At 36.4% G+C, this 16,640-nt stretch overlaps 1 protein-coding gene across 1 annotated transcript in view; it reads right to left on the reverse strand.

Annotated features, from left to right (window-relative positions):
• The window catches only part of LOC124355936 (cleft lip and palate transmembrane protein 1-like protein), a 66,325-nt gene that overhangs the window by 43,997 nt on the left and 5,688 nt on the right, over positions 1-16,640 (reverse strand). Inside the window, exons 4-10 of the mRNA XM_046807087.1 lie at positions 16,111-16,301; positions 15,544-15,670; positions 14,863-15,003; positions 12,822-12,967; positions 12,147-12,152; positions 11,539-11,556; positions 8,212-8,473 (exon numbers count right to left, since the gene is read on the reverse strand). Of these exons, the coding sequence (XP_046663043.1) occupies positions 8,212-8,473; positions 11,539-11,556; positions 12,147-12,152; positions 12,822-12,967; positions 14,863-15,003; positions 15,544-15,670; positions 16,111-16,301 (891 nt within the window). The remainder of the gene's footprint in view (positions 1-8,211; positions 8,474-11,538; positions 11,557-12,146; positions 12,153-12,821; positions 12,968-14,862; positions 15,004-15,543; positions 15,671-16,110; positions 16,302-16,640) is intronic.

Consider the following 16,640-nt stretch of genomic DNA (forward strand, 5'->3'; position numbering starts at 1 on the left):
AGGGCATTGATAGATTCATTATTTATATATACAAGGTGATTCGTGAAGATATGCATAAACTGTGGGAGCTCTTTTTACATGTAAAAATAATGAATAAAGTTTATATTATAAACATGGGTTCGGCAATGCTTCGTTAGCGAGTTACGGCTAGCGAAAGATTTCGCCCGGAATATGGTCGGATATTGTTACACGATTATTCAATCATTTCTTATGATTTTTTTCCTGATAAATTGAATAACACAGGCCCCATAACTGTAAATTTGAGTAAATCAATGTCAAATGTAAAAGAATTGAGTGAGAAACATATTTTCATCTTTGAGCACCAATAACTTTGTTAATTTCACTAAGAAACTGATCAAAATTTTTAATTAAACTTGTAGAAAATTTCATTCTGAAAAAAAGGAGTAAGTAAAGTACATAGAAAGCGAATAAATTTTTGATTTGGTGATGTTTTATTCGTAAAAGTACAAAGTAAATTTTACCGGAAAACATTAAACTAAACCTATTCAACCAAATTGGAGTAAATTTTCAAAAGTGTCTCCCGCCACTTCAATGAATTTTTTCTGCTCGTTTAAGGAAGGCTCTTGTTGCTTTCCGTAGTTCAACCGTTATGTACTCATTAATATGTAAATCCTCCCATTTCAGAATAGGTTCTGATACTGTTACTGGCAGATTATTGTGTCGATTTAAACGTATGTAAATTAAAACAATTCAATTACACAGTTTAATACGTACGTCTTAGAAGCCACGGTTAGTTGCGTTTAGAATCAGAAGACGTACTTATCTTTGTGGAGTTTAACATAATTGCTAGATCTCTATGTAGCAACTAGATAAATAATTTATATCAAAGTTGATCTCACTTACGGGTATTATGTGGAAATTGAAATTTCTTTACAATTTGTTTAACCTTATAAACAGACTGATATGCACTTTATCATCCGTGCCGGTGTGATGTGTGATTGTGTTTCTCGTACTCCTGACTTGTGCTCGGGACTTACATTCTCTGCAGTGAGAACGCCTACATTAGATTCCAAGCAGCTTTTGGGCATGTTTTAACCCTTTTCTTTTACTTTACTTTTTTTCTTTATGTTCTCTATTTTTATGTACTAATACCTCCCCCACCTGACGAAGAGGATAGATTCCAATCCTCGAAACGTTGTGCTATTCCTTTCGTAATCATAACGATTGCAAATGTCCGAAATCCTGTTAGACTGATATGGTTCAAACTGAGCTAAACTGCAGATAACTACGAATGACTAATGTGCAGTTTTACAAATACTAAAGGTCATTAATCTACGTTAAAAAAACCAATATTATTACTATACGTTAGGATCCCATGTTTATAACCTAGCAACCAGCGCAGCGTTGGTTACCGAGCTAACGCTCGGTCACTACAGAGACACTTTCACCAACTGTTTAACAGTTTCAATCAGCATTGTCCAGCGAGGCGATGACGATGCAGAAGGCGTTGGCGGACCAAAGACCTCCAAACAGAGTAATCCCATCGCGAACAGCTGATTGGAACCAACCGGCTGGAAAGTGAGACAAGGTTATAATGAGCTGACGTGGGCAGTCGGCTCTGTGTCTGTGTGGACGGTGTAGTGAGCCAGCGCCCTTCCTTCGCTCGCCGAGTGGGTGACAACACTGGACCTTGTGGTACTCCGTCATAGCACGTTATAACAAACTGTTATAGTGAACTGTATGGAAAACGATGTCATCGAGGAAAAAGATGATGCAATTACTGCAAAATGGTGCACTGGCATTTCTTAAACGTTAGAGAGAGCGCAAAGAAGTTGCTAATTCCAAGTACAATGGCCGAAATTGGCAGTCTCTTTTTGTCCAATGTCGATTTTAGTTCCCTCAGTATTTCAAAAGCAATAAAATACTAGTTTGTCAATACAGGCGAAATGGAATTCAGTTTGGTGGTCTTAGGTTCGATAAATCCCGCGGCTTTGCTAAGAGGCTGGTGTTATGAAAAAAATTATAATGAACAAAAATAATTATAACTAATTATTAAATTAAAGCCTATGAGCAAACAAGTATCCTTAACAAATAAGCAACCCCTATAATAGAAAACAAATATCTCTGGCATGGCTGTATGGCTGTGTATTTAATTAATGCCTTGTTTCCGTTAAGATTGATTAAGATAAAACGATGTTTAGTTACCCTTGTTTTCTAAATGTGTCTAAAATAAATATTATTGCTAAACCACGTTATTTAATTCGAAAAAGCAGAAAAATTAATAGAACTGTTATTATAAAAGACCTTATTACAATTTTAAAATATGTAGAGTTTTAAAGAATTGTAGATTTAATATTTTGACATTTTAAAAGTGACAGACTTAGAAACAATGTTAGAGATACTGCATAGATTTATTATTTACAGTCCAAAAATAATATAGTGCTGGTATTCAAATATGTTTGTGTAACAACGACTTTTTAAAACACTATGTTTAGTGCAAAACCTTGTCGTGTGTTTAAATTGTTATTGACTGTTTCTTTGAGTGAAACTCATTAATGGATCTTGTAATATCTATATAATAGCACGAAATACTACCTATAAGAAATTGTATATAGTATTTAATATTCAGTTTATTTTGTAAAACATAAAACCAAAATATACTTAAAATATTTTTACAATGAAAACGTTTAGTATTTTTTAGAATCCAGTTAGTAGGTACTTTCTTTAAAGAAGGCAATTTAAATACAGCATCGTCATACAAACGGGAGCTCGAAAATAATGTTATACTAGTACTTTATAACGTGTTGGAATTAAAATTCAGCCACGACTGAATGAATGGACTAATTTCCATTCAATCTTGGCTCATTGTTATGTCCAATTCGTTCACGTTAAAACTGACAACCAAAAACAACCTTATAAAAGAAGGCAACATTTATATTATAACTATCAGAGATTGCTGTGCGTGTTATATAACGTTGCTACAGAACGTACTGTGCTCGTAATACGCAGCTATGATTCCATATGTGACAAGGTAGAAGCGACTGCGTCACAAAGCACTGACACAGATGTTATATGTTATATAACGTTGGTACAGAACGTACTGTGCTCGTAATACGCGCTATGATGCCATATGTGACAAGGTAGAAGACACAGAAGACACAATAGCAGTTTGACACAGATGAGGCACGCCGCCGCGCCGCCTTAAACCAGACGACCTCTGTGGAGAATCGTCACTACAGGACTGACTGACACAGTCATATGTTCTCAGAGACTGCTGTGCATGTTATAAAACGTTGCTACAGAACGCACTGTGCTCGTAATACGTGCTATGATGCTATATGTGACAAGCTAGAAGCGACCGCGTCACAGAGCAGTTTGACACAGATGAGGCACGCCGCCGCGCCGCCTTAAACCAGACGACCTCTGTGGAGAATCGTCACTACAGGACTGTCTGACACAGTCATATGTTCTCAGAGACTGCTGTGCATGTTTTATATAACGTTGCTACAGAACGTTACTGTGCTCGTAATACGTGCTATGATGCCATATGTGACAAGGTAGAAGCGACTGCGTCACAGAGCAATTTGACACAGATGAGGCGCGCCGCCGCGCCGCCTTAGGCTGGGGACACACGGTCCGGGTGACTGAATGCCCGGACGGGCGATTGGCCGGACGGACGATATTTTGATGGAACAACACACTACATCCGAGCAAACTCTCATCGGGAGATTTTATTCCACTTGTCGTCATTTTCGGCTGATCATGGACGAAGATAGACGTAAACTATTAGCAGTGATTTGTTTTTTTTAGAATACTCTATTTTTAGAATTAAGAGTAGATGAAGAAAAATTCTTCAACTATTTTCGCATGTCTGTCTCCACTTTCGATGAGGTGCTCCAAAAAAGATATCACCACAGCTTCGTAGACAGGATAACGACATGAGGAACTGCATTAAACCAGCAGAAATGCTGGCCAGTGACCTTAAGGTAAGAGTTGAATCACAACCAAGCACAAAACCACCAAACTCAAGATGCGCACACCACGACGGTCACAACACTGACTACACGTGTTCGCCCGGACCGTGTGTTCCCGCCCTATTTGACACAATGCCCCGCCACCTGTCGGACGGGTGAACGCTCGGCCGGGTCTCGGATGATCAGTTGAGAATACACCCGGGCGTCTTTGCTATCGGACGGGCAAAAGCCCGTCCGGGTTTCGTGTGTTCTTCACTAACTTTCACAATGTACTTCTGGATCATCCGGAGTCCGGACAAAACTCGGACGGGCAGTCACCCGGACCGTGTGTCCCCAGCCTTAAACCAGACGACCTCTGTGGAGGAATCGTCACTACAGGACTGTCTGACACAGTCATATGTTACTCAGAGACTGCTGTGCATGTTATAAAACGTTGCTACAGAACGTACTGTGCTCGTAATACGCACTATGATGCCATATGTGACAAGCTAGAAGCGACCGCGTCACAGAGCAGTTTGACACAGATGAGGCACGCCGCCGCGCCGCCTTAAACCAGACGACCTCTGTGGAGAATCGTCACTACAGGACTGTCTGATACAGTCATATGTTTCAGAGACTGCTGTATATGTTATATAACGTTGCTACAGAACGTACTGTGCTCGTAATACGTGCTATGATGCCATATGTGACAAGGTAGAAGCGACTGCGTCACAGAGCAGTTTGACACAGATGAGGCACGCCGCCGCCCGCCTTAAACCAGACGACCTCTGTGGGTCACTATAGTGAACGTCTCTATAGTTGGAACAATATAGTTCTCAGAGACTAATCTCTCATAGAATTTTCATTGTAAGGAAATTCTAACCAAATATTAATTGTTTTTATCGACTTAAACGTTATAGGAAGACATAATAGACTTTATTTCTTTACTGGCAGTGTTATTCTTAAACTCGCCCGTAATTTCATTTTCAATAACAGGAACCATGAAAATATTCTCTTTATATAGCATTCCTGAGGTAAGTGATACTAACTGAAAAATATTCAAATATATCGATCTCTTGGATAGGGGTTTAAAAATAAGGACCTGAAATCGGAGAATGAAACCGGTTTTTATAAGCACCTCTAAAGTTTCTGGAATTTTTCTCCAATATTTCTTGATATTTTCTTGTATAACTCCAGTGATTTCAGGCACAATTGAACTATTTTAGGCCAGTGTGGGGATATCCCAAGTCCAAAGGGAGACTAAATAAGAAGTCATAAACTATTCAGTTAACATACTTATGATGTATAAGATCATTTATTTAGGGCATTTTGCCTCCATCGATTAAAATCCTAATAAAAATAAAACCAGACATTAAAAGCTTCTGCACGTAGCATGACATTTGCACAACAAACATTTACAATCACCTGTTATAATATGTATAAACTATTATACTCACTATTCTTGACTTTGACACGTGATGAAAACACATTTACTATTTACTGATCAAGCAAGTCCATAAATATAATGGATAATGGAATGCTAAGGGGGTTGTCAAGGCCAGTGTAGCGTAGCCCGGTGGGATTTTCGAAATAAGAATAGGCCAGTATGTTAACCAGAGACCCTAAGAATGTTCGTGTAAAATTTTATTACAATCCGTCCAGTAGTTGTTACATGATGCAATGACGTAGCCAGCGAGGGGGTTCAATGGATCCGGAACCTCCAACATTTTCAATACAATTTTTTCAATTACTTTCTTTTAGTGAAAACGATTATTATTATTATTATTTAAATAATTCAGTATCACTGCTGAAAGATCGTTCTCAACAAAGAAACGGGCCAAGAACTTTTTAAGAAACTATATGGGGCCTTGCTCTCTGCCCACTACGTAAGAATATCAATTGTCTGAACCCCCCGCCAAAATTTTTCCTGGCTACGTTCTTGACATGATTGAGTAACACATACATACAAACACCCAAAGAAACGTCTTTAGATTTTTATATACTAGTATAAAAAACTTTCATTTTTACATCGGATACGTGGCGTATTATTTCAGCTTTATAAACGTACACGGTTTTTAGTTTTTGTATTACGCATGCTAAGTTTTTAATAAAACTGTATTGCTTATATGATAGTCCAACGAACATTTTGGTTATCTTTGTGTGTGTGTGATAATTAAGCCGTGAATTATGTTTCAATTATAGGTAACTACTTTTAAGGGTCCTAATGAGATCTTATTCAGACTAATCAGGCATTTTAACATATCAATTACTGCACCAATTATGTTGTTAACTGACAAAAACTTAGCATTGCTTGTTTTACATGAAAATATTGTTTACCGCATGTTAAATCAATGTGTGAAAGTAAATTAGTTTCTTAATTTGGAAATCTACGCGTATAAAAAAGATCAGTCAGTTTCGGTCAGTTTTTCATTCGTGTCTGTAAACATTTTTCAGTTAGAAGCCTGAAAGAAAATTAGTTATCTCAACAGTAGAATTAATCCCACCGAGGTTTCTTAAAAATCGCATAGGAAATATTTTAAAAATTTTAAGATTATTACTTATTATTAAGATTATTAGGGGCGTCACCAGCCGATGGCCTAGGGAGGGAGGAGGAAGCTGATACGGAGAATGAGAAAAGTATGGTAGTGGTGGACAGATTCTCTTTTGATTCGGTTAATTAAAACATAATTTTCGAGGGGTTTTCATAAAGTTCTCTACCACTTCAAAGACCAGTCAAGTCAAAGACATAGGACTTTGGTTGCTTTACATTTGGTAATTTTTTAGAATCTCTAGTGGGACAGCTGCTACTTCCTGCCCCCTTTGGCGACGCCCTTGTACTAGTAATACAATTTACTTGTAATAGTATTTCTTTACTAACAATTTGATGTAGTTATATCTAGTTTATTAATTTGGAGTTTTATGAGATTTGTACGTTTTCTGTTGAACAATTTTACTAGAGGTTACATTTGGTGTTGTATAAAACATTCTAAGAGGCCCAATAGACTCCCATTTCGCAAGGTTGCCATTTAAAGTAAACAAATAGTGAATATTGCAATAAAAGGCCTTAGACCTTACAAACGACTTCAGTTTTAACTCCTATGAATGCTTGGATTTATGCAATTCAGCCACTGCTATTTCAATGAAAAAACTGTAAAATAAGCCTCTTTCTATTCGAAACTATTTGAACTCTCAAATAGGCTTGGAACTCTCACGAAGAGGAATTGTCAGAAGTTGAGCAGTTTTAAATCCGCAGATTATAACGAACTTTCTGCAGACAACTTTCTGACAGATGCACGCACAGAGCGAGCTTCTGCACGCAAGCTTTACTAAACATCCATCTCGCTTTCTGCCAGGTCAGAAGTGATGTGGGTCAAACGTTTCACATCGAATGCTTTGTCAGTGGTTTGTTTCTGTCGATTTCATTCTTTTACTTTATTAGTTCATTCTAAAGTGCTGCCGTAAGAACGATGAGACGAAGTCAAATTTTCATTTTAGGTAGTTTTATACCGAAAAACTATCATTAAATTAGTCCGAAAATATTGTAAAGCAGACTTAGTAGTGCGGTAAAGAGGAATTTTGTATTATTGTAGAATTATTGAATACCTATTCTTATTGGAAAACAGATTATCTTCTTTAAAAGAAACACAATTCTCCAATAATTTTAAATTTAATACACAAGGCCTTTAGTATTATTGGTCTGATCGTATTTTCTAAATTGTAATACCAACTCTTGAATTAGGATATTTCTGGTAAAGGGACAACAATTTTACACATGATAAAATTACTAATATATATATACATATATATTTTTAGAATACCTTGTTATTCTTTGTTTAAGGTTTGTTGTAGACGAAGGATAATTTGAAAGGATGATGGAATTACGGACATTACAGCTTTTTCAGACAGTTTTCCGGGGCCCGGGGCGGGCCCCGCAACACTTTTGTTCGAACGAACCGTGTCAATGGATATCTCTGCCGGGGCCCGCCAATGCTGATGATGGCCCTGGTAATTACTATAACAAATTTAAACCAATTTCTTAAGATATGAAATAACTTCTATATAAGCAATGTTTCAATTGCTGATTTACAAATTTATATAACCAGGCCATACGCCCTCCTTCCTGCAAGGTATTTTTCAACGGTGTCAATGTAATAGGAATATTAGAAGAATATATATTATATTCTTATATTAATCTTGAACATTCTCTCTAGGACCCAAGGAAGGAAGTAGAACCAGACGCCCACGAACCAGCAGGAAGCCCGGGCTCGGAGCCAAGATGATTCAGCCCAGGACTCACGGCAAGACCGAGGAAGCTGTGGGCTGATGGCCGGGAAAGTAGGCACTGCCAGTTCCGTATATGGCCGCCCGCCCAGTCGGTGCAACTACAGTGAGAGAAACCTTGCCAGCATCGACACTCTTCTCTTCCACCAGAGACAACTCTTCAGCTTTTCTGTTTTCTGAATTTTGTTGTTCGTTTCGGTGACAGAGAAGCAGTCCCTTATCTAACACTTCTTGGTAAATCAGCGGATCTTGGAGAATTGGGATGACATTTTTCAATACTGTTCCAATCACTAATAATTTATTAATTATGGTACTAAAGATTGTGCTGGTCACTACGCCCAGTAATTTATGTGAAAATACAACAAATGAACAATCGGTGTAGTCATTATTCCTTCGCTTGTGTGTTTTCCTTGTAACAGATTACTACACCATTTGGAAGTCTCACATATTTAAAGGTTTCATAACATGTCTTCATCTTCAGGGAAAATAAACTGAATCGTGTTCAATTTATAGTTTACTGAAAAATACAAATGCTACGAAACTACTTTAAAGGTAGCTGCAAAGCTATTAAAAATCATATAAAATATTCGGTTTTAAACATTAAGTGCATAGATTGTTGCCTCAGTTACATTCTTTTTTTACCTTGCACGCTAAATTTTCTCCAAGGTACTTACTTGCAATTTTTACATAATTATCTCTACTGTAAAGGGAATTTGTTGTCTTCTAAATATACGTTATACTAATGTGGCAATATTGAAAAGATTAACTCATTTGGTACCAAGAAGCTGGGATACGGGACTAGAGAAATTTAAATCTCTGTAATTTTGTATGTATTTACAGTAGTTTCTTATATTTTTGTAAATAATTGAAAATAATGGAAAATGTATGTACCTAATCTTAAAGTTACATTTAAAAATAACCCAAATAATTACTGAGAAACTATTAACATATATTAAATACGGGCTCTACGTACAGGCAGATCATACTTGGAGTAAGTACATATTTTTCATACTTATATAATATAAATTTTATTCTACACTACCAATGTATCTGTAAGTCGTGCGGGATTGACATATATATTTGTTTGTAAAACAGAGATGAAACAAGTTAACTCTAGGTTGTTAAAACGATTTTCAATATGAACATAATTACACAACACAAGTTTTTATAGAACATATTTATATACAACATTTACAACTTTGTTTTCTTGTATGGAAATGTGCACGTTCCTTCTGCTTGAAACATGGGAGCAAGGAACGTACAAATGTGCGTGGGAGAAACACTGAGTCTCCAAATATAGGCCTGCAACCCTGAGGGTCTGTCCTCGCGATTTATTGATCGTCATTGAGAAGGCAACTTTCACGGGGAACTGGAGACACTTGGAATTTAAGGGCATGTTTGATGGTTGGTAGGTATTCTGGGAATTAGTACTTCTTCTCATTATGCAGAACCAATTAAAATGATAACTTCTGACATTTTCCTTCAAGGTTTTATCAGCAGCCTGGTTCCGTTAGAAAACCTCGGCGGCTCTTCGGAAAGTTCCGAAGTAGCATTACCTTTTTAAATCAAACTTGTGGGGTGGGAAACAGACAGTTTCAAAGTGTTATGATACTCGACTGGTAATATACCGCTTGATCTTCTTCCATAATTAAATCTATAGATAATGAGTTTATTTCATCATAAATAACGTTTGAACTTGTACTGTTCATTTTGTTTACACTGCCATTTTTAGGGACTAAAATAGTTAGGATGTATCATAAAGTGTTAATGTTGGTAGTTGTTGTGGTAAGTCTAGAAACACATTTGGTATAAGTTCTTCAACAGAGCAACCAACTGTCCAAACTTCTCAAGGAAACCTCCTTTAATGGCGGTCAGTAATAATCTCTTCACCAATCTTGAGTAAATTAGCAGAGAATTGGCCAGCATCATGGTCGTTATGACAGTGTACCCTCATGTTTTGAGTCAAGTGAAATTACTCAGTAAGACTCCATATCAAGGATTTTTTTAAGAAGGAGTTAATTTTGGCTGTTGGCGTTCCACGTTGGATAACTGGTAGTGTCTGTCTAAAGTTACCTGCCAACAGAACGACTAAACCACCCACTAAATGTTGACTGCTTCTAAAAGTGTTGACATTTACGAGGTGGTTCAAAGGTATGTTTGTACCTCGTACATCGCACGTTCATCCCAAACCAGTAATTTACATTGTCGGAGGACTTCAGCTGGACAAGGGGTCTTGCTTATATTACATTGAGCAGTTTCAGTAGCTAGGTTAAGTGGTAGTTTTATTGCGGAATGTGCAGTTCTTCCGCCAGATAGAAGCGTTGCAATAGCAGAGAATGCTATCACAAGATCAATATGATTTTCTTTTCTCGGCTGAGCCAGCAAAACCGATGATTGATGAGGAAGGTTTCACCCGTTCCATCAGGAACGTCTAAGAAAATAATTGCTCCATTTTTAAGCGTGTTTCGAAAACCATTCGTTGCTCGGGGAGAAGCTGTGGTAATATCTCCTATATTTCAAGATGCAAGTCGTTGTTGCTGTAAACTATTTCTGTAGGAAGTTCGGCGTTGATTTCAGTAGATAAGTGTTGAGTGCGTAAGCCAAACGAACTTAAATCCTTTTCACACATTGACTTCACCAGGTATTGCATCGCCATTAGGGCCTCAATGTAGATTGTCATTGTACTGAAGGTCAGGGATGGTTTCCCTGTGTCGATGTAAGATATCATCAGCCCAATTATTTTTTAAAGTTTCCAACTAAGTTAGACGGTTTGAAAATTAACACGTTCTTATCAGTATTGCAAGCAGATCGCATACGCGTGACGCTGAGCGAGTCAAAGTGTTTATACATCTATAGTCAAAACAGATTCTTCTATTATTGTCTCCCAATGTTTATCATTTTCAAGCAGGGTAAGTGCTTGACATACTTCTCTGTACATGTAATCGCAGTATTTTTGTCCTTAATTGCTGGAAAGAAGTCGGCCCTCAATGCCTTGTGAAGAACAAACGAAGACAATAGCACGCAAATTTTGCCAGATGAACAGAATGCACACGGCTGAGTGCATCTGACTATTTAATATTCTCGTAACAATGGACAGGTGTTCTTTGAATGCGGCCCTTGAATTCTTTCCTAGATGTGTCGAGAGTGAAGTAGTATGAAACCTCATGACCCAAAAATGTATTTGCGAAATCGTTATAATGGCATAAATCAAAGAATGCAGTCAACGTAGTAGGCGAAGGGTTTTACAATCTTTTTATTGACGTTGTTTTCGTTAAAGTATACACGCTGACTATTTTCTAAGTGTACTGAGAGATGAATTACTGTTGGTTTTCCCATCATGCACCTGGAAGCGCCAGGAAGTCTCATTACTATTTAAGTAACGTCCGGATTGATAAATAGTCATCTCATCTTTTACATTTTCTTTTAAGCCGCCTCTCACCAAGTTGAATAGAGTTTGGCCATGTCCCTTGTGTATATATTTACAAAGTATATACCTTATTTATCTTAACAGAGCTGCAGTATTCAACATTGATGTGCACATTCTTATCACAATTGGACAATATGAGACATTCCAGTGGTTGTCTCCACAGCAAAATTTCCACTAGCCGTCATTTAATGTTGTTAGTCCCACCATCACCTGGACTGCGTCTCCGGTACATAGGATAATGGCCGTCATTTGTTTGAGTGTTTTTGGTCAAAGCCCTTTTAGTGAATCTTGCCATCTTTTCATGGAAGGAGAATTTTTTATTGTGAGCTCTACAAGGTCCGTGAACCATACGTTTCAGTACATACTCATGAAGAACAGGATCAGAGATGCATTCTGGAGTTTCAGAAGTAATTATGCTGTAAATAAATCTGTTTTGGACGGATGTTGTTATATAACCAAAGAAGGGAATGAATGTGAGGTAATCCATGTATCTGCCACAGAGTACATGAAACACCTGACAGGACCAAATACTTCTCCTTTGTTTATGACCCAACGAAAGTTTTATTTATTTATTTTTTTTTTTTTGGAAAACATTGTGAAACAAGGTTACGCTTCTCTGTTGTTTCCTGCCCTGGAAGCAAGGGTTCCAGTATTTCGGTTCATTTGGGCTACGAATTAAAGTTTTACAACAACCTAATCCTCAACCCCCCCCCACCCCCCCCCCCCCCCACCCCCCCCCCCCCCCACCCCCCCCCCCCCCCACCCCCCCCCCCCCCCACCCCCCCCCCCCCCCACCCCCCCCCCACAAACTTTTTATTTTGTCTGCCAGAGAAATATAATTCTGTATGATTGTCTCCCTATCTGTCCACAGAACATCTAAAAAAAATAAATGTGTTTTGGACTTAATGCAACCTCAGCAAAGTTTGTTACGCGACATGTGGTGAGGCATACTCCTACCTTATTAAGAATTTAAACTCCATTATCTGTGAGTATTTTAAAACTATATGACTTTTCTGGATTTTATTCTTAATGAAAGTGGTAGGATTTTAGAATTGTAACTTTTTTTGTACTTACAATACAAAAGTGCTATTACCAATTAGGCTATCATCAATTATTACTTTGTAAAAGTACAGAAAATGTCTTAAACTTTAAAATTATATACCTTTTTACAATGTTTTCATTTAAAACAAAAACTTCACTTACATGCATTGAGGATATGAAAACAGTAGCGCAGAGGAGGTAAATGTTCGTGTCTGCGAAAATACCCTTGACTTCATCTAAATCTTTGTCAGCAAAACCAACAGAGCGAAGTGAGTCAAATGCAAGGTTCAAATGGAGCATCAGCCTACAAAACAATATCACTGTACCAACATACTCCGAAAAAATACATTTATTTTACAGATTCATTAAAAATAAACAAAATAACATATTACTATCACAAGTACAATTTATTAAAGTCAAACAACGAGATTAGAAAACACACTCTACAATTTTTTAAGGAAGAAGAAGCAAAGGATGTCACAAACTTCTGTGGGTGATATTATTCATCATTTCAAGCAAAAGATTCCACATAAGTATAGGTAAACAAGTGTTTTTTAGCTGCTAGCCGTCATTATTATTATTTTTTATTAATATCTCTAGAACTATTTAAGCTGAGGAAACCAAATTTGGCACATAGGTTTGAATAGATAAGAGGAAAATAAAAAAATAATTATATTATTTTCTTTAATATTAACAAAACGGTGTCCATTGGAAACGTTTTAAGCCAACTAAAAGAAAACCTATATAGTTATACAACATTTGCTAGATACCAACTGTTTGAGCAATTTCTTTGAAATTCCAACGGTACTTATTTCATTGAAATCCATCAACACATCAGCGAGCACAACCAACTGTAACTCTCAACTGTAACATGTTTGGCACTTTTTTGTTATTTAACCTTAAATATTTTCAACAGACACCATTTTGTTAATATTAAAGAAAATAAAACAAAATTTTCCTCTTATCTATTCAAACCTATGTGCCAAACTCGGATTCCTTAGCTTAAATAGTTATAGACATTAATTTTTTTATAAAAATTACAAAATGGTGGCTAGTGACTAAACAACACATTTCTCAACCTATATTTGTAGGATATTCTTGCTTGAAATGATGAATACTATCTCCCACGGAAATTTGTGACACCCTTTTGTGAACACCCTGTATACATAATCATAAGTGTACTTGTAGTATAGCTTCTATGTGTCTAATTTTTTTAAATAAATATTGATGTGACTATTTAGTTTATCTCGACTAATAGTATAGGCAAGTTGACGTTATTTGGAAGAATTAACTATTTTATAAACTAAAATCTATAACCTACAACATTTGTATTAATAACATGTGACATACAGTACAATGATTCATGTACCTCTATTTTTATATAGTAATAAAAAAAACTTAAAAATAAAGCTTTGTTTGGAATTCTACTATGTTATCGATATTTAATGAACAAAAAACTTACTTTAAATTGTAAAATTATTAAAAATAGTTTATAGCAGGCTTTAAGAATGTGTGTGTTCGTTTATATGATACATCATTAGTTATTTCCTTTTTACATACAAGACTTGTTTTAAACAAACAAAAATATCTTTAAAGTAATAAAAACTACAAAATAACAATGCTTCCTACAATTGTTTACTCTATAAAATATTTTAAATCACTTATAGAGCATATTTTGTGTAATGATACAGAACAATGTATAATTTTATGATCAGTTTCGTTTTAATTGAAGTTTTACTAAAATCATTGTATAAGTGACATTTTTGCTCTGCTACAAAAGGGAAGTTATAATCAGAAAAGGCTAGACTCATTTTTACACTCCCAGGCTCTCAATTGGCTCACATATACACTTTTCAGACTCAACTAGTAAAAACGTTAAGTGCTAGGCACCAAAGTAATTAACCGCTGATTGCCAATGTTTGGCAAACATTTATCACAGGATAAAACAGTAGCGTAAATTTTAAAAAATGAACACTTGTCTGACAGTATTTTGTACTGGGTTTTGTTATACAAGCTTTTCCAGGGTATTTTGGTATTATAAAAGCATGATACATAATTGTAATGCACAGTTTGAGCTATCTGTACTCAGATTGATCTATTTGGAAGACAGAAAATTAAAAAGTTCTGAAACAAAGATAAATATTTTGGAGATCTCAATGTGTTACCTGTACTGTACATAGGTTGAATGAAATCACTTGCCTCAGTGGCCCGATTGATACAGGAGCGTAGCTGAACTTGATGTCAACTGTTGAGTTTCCACTTATTTCCACCAGGTTGCGCAGCCGATCTTTCATGATATCAAAGTGTACAATTGGCAAAAAATTTCCATCTTGGGATGTGCTGAAAACGGTATTTAACATAAGTTTTTATTTACGATATACTAATAGATTTAAGTAATAGTAAGTTTGTTGGTAAAATATTATCAATTATAGTGCAGCAACTATTTATGCAAATCTTACAATTGCTTTAAATGTTTATAACATTACGTTAGATGATATATTTTAAAAGTTGTACTTGTGCCTTGTAATTCATAATTATTGGATACAAGATTATGATTATGAATCTTCTGCATTGTCAGTCGGGCTTCCTAGCAGCTTCCTTCATCAATCACACATTTAATGTTAAGGCCATACCATTACTATTACTACTATCATTCTATAAAAATCCCTTGTATCTAGAATTTTCCTACCATGACCAAGGCCATGTCCAAGGTCTACCATAAACAGACTCAGGCATCACGTGAATCTCAATCATGGTTTTTACTGATCACACTACTCATTATTTTATGATAAAGAGTTAACATTATAAAATAGTCCATTAATGTCAGATCACCCATGCACTTTACACATACTAAAGTGTCGGACCTCTTTCACCTACTACCTGAGGTAAGGCTGAAGTTCTGCTGGCATCCCAATCAGAGGAAGTGCTGTGATGCCTGTCAGGACATTTACTCCGATACTAGACTTTATGTGCGTTACTGGCTTCAACTGCTTCTTCTCCACCCCACCTGACCACAACAAAAGCATTGAACTGAAACACACTTCCAAAAATTGGGATTTTCCCAGAACTCTTGAGTTTAAATTATCTACATTCCTAATATCATCTCTCTATTACTGAAAGTTCATGTAATTGAGTGAATAACCACCAAACAGCTTTACTATAGCACTGATAATTATTGCATTTACTCTAAGTAACTACTATACAGGTGTTTCTCAATTTTTCTTTAGAATAGCGTACAGTATAAAAATAAAAATTTAATTGTCATAATGTAGTTTCTACTTAAAAAGTTTTATTATATAAACACAATTATCTCACGTTATTGACTGTCAGATTCAAATAAGATCATGAGACATTACTAAGTAAACTACACAACACTTAATTTTACAGATTTTGGGAAAGAAATATCCAAGCTAAATAAAACTTTACTATCATAACTCAATTACTTACCAGTGAGCAATTGGTAAGTTGCACTGGAAGGCACTTGGTAATGAGACAGAGCCACACGTGTGTAGACACGGTCACTCGCTTGGCTCGCGTCATTCCAGTGATTTACAGACACTCGCCGGGGCAACACAAATAGATGCAGGTAGAGTGAGCCGTTGTTGAGCGTCTCTCTTGTCAGTCTTACAGTTATAGTCCTGAAACAGGCCCTTGAGAATGAGTACAATCCCGATTCTCTGAAGTTGTGCAGGTTGTACAGTAAATAAATTGCTGCACTATGTTCCGTGTAAATGGTAGTACTAGTAGCCTTGCCATCAAATTACACTGTAAACGGTTGTTCCAGTTAAACTTCTATGGTTGGAAGAGTTGTTTAGAGCAAATATTTTGTTCAGCTCCATTTCACATTCTGCTTAGTACAGTGTCTGCAAACTGATGCTGTCACAGACTTCACACCTTGAATCTGGAGTCAATGTCCGTCTGAAGAGATCCAAAAAAGTTGGTGATGAAGAAGCTCAAAACAAACTTCTTCCATAATT

This window comes from Homalodisca vitripennis, chromosome 2 (assembly GCF_021130785.1).
Source record: "Homalodisca vitripennis isolate AUS2020 chromosome 2, UT_GWSS_2.1, whole genome shotgun sequence".
In the NCBI taxonomy this organism is placed as follows: domain Eukaryota; kingdom Metazoa; phylum Arthropoda; class Insecta; order Hemiptera; family Cicadellidae; genus Homalodisca; species Homalodisca vitripennis.